Here is a 9202-nt window from a genome sequence, read left to right on the forward strand (position 1 = left end):
CAAAGATCTAGCAAAGTGGATTCTTTTGGCCAACCATGTATGAAGAAACAAAGGACTTCATTCGAAGGTGTGGTGTGTGTCAGAGGCATGGGAATATCAATTCAAGAGATGCCATGCCACTCACCAACAACCTCCAGATCGAGCTCTTTGATGTTTGGGGAATCAACTACATGGGACCTTTTTCAAAGTCAAAGAACTATGAATACATCTTGGTGGTAGTTGACTATGTCTCCAAGTGGGTTGAAGCCATGCCATGTAGAGCTATTGATGCAAAGAACTCTAAGAAGATTTTTGAAGACACAATATTTCCAAGATTCGGAGTTCCAAGGATGGTAATTAGTGATGGAGGCACTCACTTCACTGACAAGAATTAACACAACTACTTGTCAAAGTATGGGATCCATCACAATGTCACTACTCCATACCACCCTAGACAAGTGGCCAAGCAGAAACATCAAATAAACAAATCAAAAACATTTTGCAAAAGACGGTCAATGAGATGGGGACTGCATGGAAAGATCGACTACCCAATGCACTATGGGTTTACAGAACGGCCTATAAAACACCATTGGGCATGTCACCATATCAACTAGTCTATGGAAAGACCTATCATCTACCTGTTGAGCTAGAATTCAAGGCTCACTGGGCCATCAAGCGATGGAATAGACTTTGAAGCCGTAGGAACTAAGAGGAAGATGCAACTCTCTTAGCTTGATGAATGGCGTGAAAAAGCATATCACAACGCCAAGATATACAAGGAGAGGACCAAAAGATGGCATGATAAGAGGATAAAGAAGAAGGAGTTCTCCCCCGAAGATAAGGTATTACTTTTTAATTCCAAAGTAAAATTATTTGAGCACGAGAAACTTCTAAGCAAATGGTAAGAACCATTCAAGGTGATAAGCACTTCATCACATGGAGCGGTAACACTTCAAAATGATGAAGGTACATTATTCATGGTAAATGGCCACCGTCTCAAGATCTTTCTAGAACCAAAAAAACTACCTGAGGATTTGGATGAGATAGATTTTTTGATTTTAACATAGATTTACACCTCTGGCGTCTTTTTTATGTTTCGTAACGTGAAAATATACTTTTCGGGATTAGATATGGATAAGTAACCACCGTGAGAAAAACCTGTGTAAGATGATGATGTGTGGGGCCGGTCAACCCCACCTAGAGGCCAACTAGCCCACCTGTCAGCCCTCTCGCACCCGGTCAATTCTCTTGTGTCTTCTAGATCCTTCCTTGTTAGACACTACACCACAACACCATATCACCGTCAGACATCTGACGCTAAAACTTTTTTTATCGATGGATGACCTGACGCTAAAGATAACTCACAGACAATCTGACGCTAAATCCTCATTTAGTGATTTGTTGTCTGTCGCCATAGGTACTCAAATTTAACATTTAACTATCCGATGCTAAAATGAGGTATACTGTCAATCTGTTTGTCGCCAAAAATAAATGGGCCCCACCCTCGCACGCATATTCAGCTCGCGCGCCCGTTTACATTCATCTCCTAGGCAAATAATGGCCTGGCCCACGAGTACAGAAACCCTAGACCAAATTTCAAATCCAGAAGCGCCCAACCTGCCCACGCGCCGCTGCCCTCTCCCTCTCCCAAATGGTGCCCACTCGGCCAGCCCCAAATCTTGCCGGATCTTCCCCCTCACCCTCACCAACGGCGTCGAGCTCTCCTCCCCTCACCGACGGTGACCTCCTCTCCCCCTCATGCTCCTCCACATCTGGGGTGTCGAGCTGGGGCTCCCTAACGACACCGAGGAGGGGCGCACGGTGGGGCTCGCGAAGTCTCCTATCAGGCCATCACTGGCAACGACCGGCCGTGTGCACCCCCGTCCCTGGCGCCCACCCCACCGGTGGCGCAGGTCGTGGCCGAGGGCGTGGTGGCCATGAGCCGCGTGCTATGCCATCTGTAGAGCAGGCCGTGCCGCAAGGAAGAGAGCAGCGATGCCGTACCCGCCTATCTCCTTTGATTCGAAGCTCGTTGTCGCGGGGGACGACCGCTGCCTGTCGTTCGATGCGTCGTCCATCGACTTCATCTTCGTGGGATGCGCCCTCGACGCCGCCAAGTGCCCAGCCGACCTCGCCACCGAGGCCACACGGATCCTGAAGCCCGAGGGCCATCTCGTCGTGCTCACGTCCAGTGCCGCCGACGCCTACAACCTCCACTCGATCCAGGCGCTCCTACCTTGTAATCTTCCTACATTCTTTTGTGGTTTCATATACGTTCCTTGCTTTAAAATTCTTATGGGCACATCATTTATTTTAGGTTGGAAAGGATGTGATATTATTTGCTATATTGAGATCTGAGTTAGCCATGGCTAGGGGAACAGTCATTTCAACTAATCCAAACACCATGGTAGGAGGCCAGCCTCTTAGGAATGAATATTGTGAAGTAGTTGTCAATGCTATGATGAGAAGGGATGCTATGCTGCCTCGGACTTATGGTGAGATGCAGACTATGGCTAGTGCTCTCAAGAATGGAATATATTTGCACTTCTAATTCATCCATTTCTTCCCTAAAAAATATATTTTGTGCAGACGGGAGTTGCTCTTGGCCAAGAGCTTGAAGACAAGATGCCTGTCAACGAGTACTATGAATACTTTGGTCCAGATTACACTCTTCATGTTGCACCAAGTAACATGGAGAACAAAAATACACGGCACCAACTGGATGATATAAGATCTAAACTTCTGGATAATCTTTCAAAACTTCGACATGCTCCTAGTGTCTAGTTTCAAGAGAGAGTTCCTGACACAGAAGTACCTGAGGTGAGTGACTGAGCATCCTATTATAACTAGTAAGATAATTGTGTGTGTCCCCTCATGAGTGCTAGATGTGTGTTTTCCATTTATTTTAAAGTTCGTGGTAGATTTATCTCTACCAGATGTAGACTCCTAAAAGCAAATTGGTAGTGATACCTATATCTAGTCATTATATTATTTCTTATATGCTTTAAATATTAGTAACTAAAATTAGACCCTAACTGCTCAGTACTGATTGGATAGCATTCAGTACATGGTAACATGGTGGGCACCTGTTCCTTGTATAACGTCTAATAGATCTGCTTTTAGAACATTGTTCTTTTCTTGTCGACCAAAGCTGGAACGATGGTAGAAGCTTGGATCCTTTTTTTCTACTACAAATACAAATGAACTAGTGTCTATGTTGTTCTTCAACATTGTCTTGCTCTATGTAGTGACTTGACCTGTTGATACAGTGGACGTGCTATGTGTTTCAATGTTGTGATATACATGCATGTGCTATGCTTCTCAGCTGAGGTGGCATGAGAAGATAGTGCACACATTCTAGTTTTCACATTTTTTGTGGATTTCTTCTCATCCATATTTTGTTTGATATTCAGTTCATTTGAATTATTCGTGTAACAGAGACTGTGTTATAGTTAAAAATTAAGAGTGGCTTTTGCCACAAAATATTCTTTTATTTGAAGCACACTTTGATGCTATTTTTCAAGCTTAGTGTTATTCTCCATGGCCTCAATCAATCTGAATGTTAGGACTTATCATGTTGAATTGAACATATATCATTTATGCCAACATGAACAAAAATTGGATGATTGATAATTTATTTTAGTTAGTTTTATCCTTCAAGTCTTCAACTATCTACATAAAGTGATTGGCAACAAGTGTTAAGGTATCAGAAATGTAACTTTACAAATGATCTTTAGTGTTGGTTGAATTTGCCCTGGTATTCTATTAGAAGTGATAAGTCAAAACCCGATTCTTTTTGGACATGTTTGATGTACAGCCAGATGAAGATCAAGATGATCCAAATGAATGGCATGATCTTGACTCTGATATGGAAGTGGATGATCACAAGGCTATGGACGAGTCAGCGAGGTCTCTCTCTCCCTCCCTCCCTCTCTAGCCCCTTCCCTCTCTGAGTGAGTGTACTCATTACGTTTTGGGTTTTATTTGTCATCCTGATGTGTGGCCCTCGTCAATTTTTGTAGGAGGAGCATTCTAGGTATAAAAGTTAAGAGAGAATTTGGTGAAAATGAGACCAAAGTGTAGGTATTTTCATTTTCTTTTGCACTTCTATTTGCTCGACTAATGTGATTATCTGCTGACATTCTTATTGATCTTGTATTGTGCAGGATGGTGGTAGAGTTGTATCTGACCATAGAGGACTGGAACCCATGGCAGAAGACATTGGTTCCTCGAAGCAAGCTCCTGTAAGTGCCTAATTACATGGTTAAAGATAGACTAGTCAAAAGAAATTGGAATGGATGTCCACATTGTTACTTTTGTAATCATAATGTTCAACATATATTTCTTACTTATATATTATTTGCTAGTAATTCTATTTATCATCTAGTTAAAATTGCGTATAAATTTATGCCCACACAATCGATTAAAGCATGGGAGTAGCAGCAACAATCACAGCACCAGATCCAGATGCAGCAACTCTTGCTACAGAAGCATGCACAACAGCATCAGCAAGAGCAGCAGCAGCAACGGCGGCAGTAGAAGCAACAGCAGCGCAGTGAAAACACTCACTTTACAACTAGTGCCCAGAATGGTACTGTTGCTATTGATCCTCCAGTGCGACAAAATGATACAGCTGCAAGTGCTTTATCTGCAAAGATATATGAGGATAGGATGAAAATTACTGTTCAGAGGGATATTTCAGAAGAGGCTTTTATGAAGGTATTTTTCTCAATTTTATTATCCACTGCTGCTTCAATATTTGCTAATTTGTACACTGAATATAAAATGGTCTGTTTTATTTATAATGCAGCAAAGGCTCACTGAAAGCATTGGCCCATTACTGGAATCAAACCCGACCTCAATGCTAAAGTCACCTGCAAGATCATCTCTAGCTTTAGGGTACCGTCCACTCCATTTTATTCTGTAGCATTTACATGTGAGGACATATCTAGTGCAAACCTTTGTCAAATTTGATTTGTCTTTCTTCCAACTGTTATTAGGCAAATCTTCCATAGATCAGCTGGTGGCATGTCTGGTTCATTACTGCAAGCTCAGGTCAGGAGCCAGCCACTTCTGGGATCAACACAGGTTGATAGTTTATATTTAGATATTATATCCTTCTATTGTTAATATCTGTAATTGATGGGGGAAGTTTCTATCAGGATATGAAGGCAGAAACAAATGTAGCTTTGAACCTGAGAGCTGCAGGTGCAGATGGATCACTATTTGGAGCATCAGGTGTCTGACATCGAACTCTCTTGTTATTTGATGCTTCTGTTTAGTACAGTCACTTGTTTTTTCACAACTAAAGCCCTTCTGAATGTAGAATTCAAAATAAAAATATAACCTTGGGATATTCTTCAGTCTGCATGTCTAATGGAGATTTTAAGGGCTGCACTGTTTTTTTTCTCGAACAACGCAAGGGCTGCACTGTTATGTTTGTAACATACTTTTCCATCTTCGTTTTCATGCTTGGCAAGCTCTAATCAGGCGGGGAACAATTTGACCTTAAAAGGGTGGCCTCTCACAGTTCTTCACCTTTTCTAGGCTTCCAGTCACTTGCACTCTAAGTTATAATTGGAAGCAAGTTTGCCTTATACACATTCTTGTGCTCTTATGACATGTGTCCTTTTGATCATAACTATTAAGGGTTTAGAACATCTTTGATCTGGATGATGTACTGTGCAAGACAAGATTGTATGTTATATATGTATTGATCTCCATGTGATGTATGTGTTTCTATATCTTTATGTGATGGACCTTAAGCTTGAATCTGGGTATGATATGTGCTACATATTTTCTCATTGTATTTATTTTTTATATATATTTATATTGTCCTGTAGAACAATCTGTCGCTATAAATACATGTACTGTTGGATGATCTGTCGGTATATGCCTAGTAATAGAGCATCTGTCACTAAAGAGTAGCAGCAGACTATCTGTCGCTAAAAAAATTCAGGGAAATGGACTATCTGTTGCTAAAAGTACTATCTGACGCTAAAGATTTTCAGCGACAGGACTTACAACATCTGCAGAAGTCTGTCGCTATAACTTTTTAGCGTCAGATTTTCTGTCGCTGTAGCTACTTTAGTGTCAGACCGTCCATCGCTAATCTTGGTGTTGTGGTGTAGTGAGAATCCCGCAGTTTTTCGCCACATTCGCATATTCTTTCATTAGGAGACCCTAATGGATATATCTTGACCCCTGCTGCAAGTTGTTCCCCCTATATAAATGAGCCCCTACCTACCTCCATAGACATCCTATCAAAACCTCCTCTCTCCAACAGTAGCAAAGCTCTCCTCCTCTCTAGTCCCCATGGTCAACAAAGAGATCGTCTCCTATGGTTTTAGTCTAAACAATAAGCCCGACGCGCTTGCGCTAAGCGTCGTTCCTCCAGAGATCATCCCCATTTGCTCAAGCCAGTCTTACTTTGCCCAAGCTATCCGCCATCCAGTGATCGCTCCACCGCCACCACACCCACTTCTTGAAGGCAAACCACACCAACAAGAGCCATGTCTAGATGTCCAGAAGCTGATCAAGGTGACGAAGGAGATGAACCTCCTTCCTCCAAAGGGACACGAGGTGCTGAATGGAGTCAAGACCAATAAGTTTGGAGACGTTACATGTGCAAAATATAAGTCGGTCAACCCACGTACAACCATTGATGGAGTCCGGGCTATGCCAAAGCAGATCAAGGTTGTTCCCCCTAAGAAAAGGAAGGCATCATCAGCTGTTCCAGAGAACGAGGATAAGCATCTGTGGATGACCATTGCCCTCTTAGAGAAGAAGATTGAAGATCTAAGCGATGTTATCTATACCTTAGAACAGAGGATCGACGAAGAACACGTTTATCGCAAGAGCATGCAACAAGATTTAAACACTTTGAATCATTTTGTTGCTAAGATGAGGAAGTGAGAATTATGTAGTTGATAATAAGGCATGAGTGTTGAGGTCATGTGTTTAAAGATATTATGTTTAGATTACTCACCTAGCTCAGATTGTTAGAATGTTGAAGTTTGTGCTAGCTAGCAAGGAGTTTGTGTTTATGTTGGTTTGTGTAATAAAGTGCCTTATGATGGAGTCTTATTATTATTATTATTATTATTATTATTATTATTATTATTATTATTATTATTATTATTATTATTATTATTATTATCTGCTCTCTATTTCTTTTGGATATGTGTTTTGTCTCTACATGTTGTGAATAAATGGTATACAGGAAAATAAGTGTGGGGGAGACACATCGCGACAACAAGACAGAATTCGATCGCAAAAATCATGAAATTCAGAAAGCAATAGACCAAAAACCACGCTCACTAAAGTTGGACCAAAACATGCCCGAGAGTGGGCCGTCCAGCCTCCTACTTGGGTCGGCCAGCCTAGCCTAGCTCCGCCCCGCCTCGTGCTTCATCCAAGGTTAGGTTTGCGTCCCATATGATCTATTTTTACATGTTACTTAAGTTGTTGTGGAAGTCTTGCTACTATTGGTAACTTATTATTAGGGACCACATGTTACTTAAGTTGTTGTGGAATAAGATATAGTAGAATAATGAGAACTTGATTCTCGATGTCTTGTTATTGGAGAATTTTATTTCAAAAAGTAAAATGAATAGCTACATCTCTCCTTTGTGGTAAGCAACATCCCACCAAAGCCAAATATGATATATAAATTAGGAGAACCTTCTACATATACTACTTGCTATTATGTTGAGTTTGGTCAAACCTGGTGACCCTTGTTGAGAAACTTATCATGCTCTGAAGATCAAGATCACGTACACTCCACATATATGTGCTGCTCCTACACTGGGGGTACGCAGTAATATGTTTTCCATCCACCCTAAAATGTTCTACTACTACACTAGGAATAGACATAAAAATAAGTTTGTTAGGATAAATGCTCCAAGTTCTTGTAAATGTCTCTCTTGAAAAGTTTCAATTATAGAAAAAAGAGGCATAGGCTATGCAAAAGTTATTCAAAAAAAAGAAGAGAAGAAAAGAAAAAGTATTGAAAAAAATGGACAAGTGTCCAGGATATCTAAAACAATGGGTACTCAGATGCCCGCCTAAAAAAATAGAGATGAATAAGATAGCCCAAATTTTCTGACAAAGTATTTTCAAGTTTCAAACAAGAGAGATATGTTTCAAGGAGCATAGTAGAATTAAGTTAGCCACCATATACATATCCACACACATACACATCTTGATCTAAGAGTATGGCATTTTTCTCCTTGATCCTTGTTTTGACTTTACAATATATGCAACGCAAGTATGTTCTCATATTTATCCCGACCTGAGCTCCACATAAGCTTTTAGAAGTAGGCAAAAAGAAGGAAAAGTCAGTAATGCCTTGGTGAGGATCCAAAAATACTACATATTGAGTGATTCGAGAGTACTACATGAGGAGAAGGTAAGCTATGTTTTGTTTTCAAAATCTCAAAATATTTCTCCAATTGAGTTGACTGAAGGAAGATGGCGATCTACTTCAAGCTGTTCTATTCTTCAACCACCCAAAGTTTCATGGTAGACACTTTGAATACTATAGTGTATGTATGACTAGGAATGATTTTATGTTGATGTCTTGTCCCAAAGTTATGTCTTAAGTAATTCATCCTTTTATTGAGGCCGAGTAAAAGCCTAAGTGTGGGGGAACTTGTTGATGGCAGTTAACATTCATCACAAACCATCAATATAACTTGAATAAATGGCTAAAATGGATCACCACTATAGACTTAGGGGTTTTAACTAACAAATTCCATGAGTTTTGGTGAATCTATGTTTTCAGCAGGATTTAATCAGAAAACCGCCAAGGAGGACCTTTTCATCAAAGATATCCGTGCGCTTGCGGATTATTCTGTGTGCATTAATTTATACCAATAGCGGTTGATAACACCAGCCGCTGTAACACCCTGAAATTTGTCCTAGTTTAAAAATCACTAAAATTTTGAACTTTTTAAAACTTTGCATACACTACTACAGATTGACCAACCACAAGCGGTTCGTAATGCCCATCACTAGCGTTTTTCGGTCTCGGTAGTAAGTTGTCGGCAGTGATTTCAATTTTCAAAAATTTCCAAAAATAGGCCAAAAATAGCAAAAAATCATTTCAATCCTAGGAAGCCCTCACTAGCTCTAGCTTCATGGTACCAGGAAGTTGCTCCAGCTCTAACTCCACGCTATTTTCCATGGAACACGATGCTAGGATTCGAACCTGAGACCTTTG

The 9202-nt window shown here is 40.7% G+C and overlaps 1 protein-coding gene across 1 annotated transcript; it reads left to right on the plus strand.

The window, feature by feature from the left end:
• The first annotated feature begins 4503 nt into the window (after positions 1-4503).
• On the plus strand, positions 4504-5225 carry LOC136454484 (transcriptional corepressor LEUNIG-like). Its single transcript, XM_066454895.1, has 4 exons — positions 4504-4698; positions 4790-4878; positions 4980-5067; positions 5142-5225. Exons 1-4 carry the CDS (start codon positions 4651-4653, stop codon positions 5223-5225), a joined length of 309 nt encoding a protein of 102 aa, XP_066310992.1. The 5' UTR covers positions 4504-4650.
• Positions 5226-9202: the final 3977 nt, after the last annotated feature.

The sequence above is a fragment of the Miscanthus floridulus genome, chromosome 5 (assembly GCF_019320115.1).
Source record: "Miscanthus floridulus cultivar M001 chromosome 5, ASM1932011v1, whole genome shotgun sequence".
Lineage (NCBI taxonomy): Eukaryota > Viridiplantae > Streptophyta > Magnoliopsida > Poales > Poaceae > Miscanthus > Miscanthus floridulus.

Excerpts from the sequence above, each read along its gene's own strand:
- LOC136454484 (XM_066454895.1), top strand. The coding sequence starts at position 4,651 with ATGAAAATTACTGTTCAGAGGGATATTTCAGAAGAGGCTTTTATGAAG. Across the intron at positions 4,699-4,789 it reads CAGAAGAGGCTTTTATGAAG|CAAAGGCTCACTGAAAGCAT; the intron begins GTATTTTTCTCA and ends TTTATAATGCAG. Across the intron at positions 5,068-5,141 it reads CACTTCTGGGATCAACACAG|GATATGAAGGCAGAAACAAA; the intron begins GTTGATAGTTTA and ends AGTTTCTATCAG.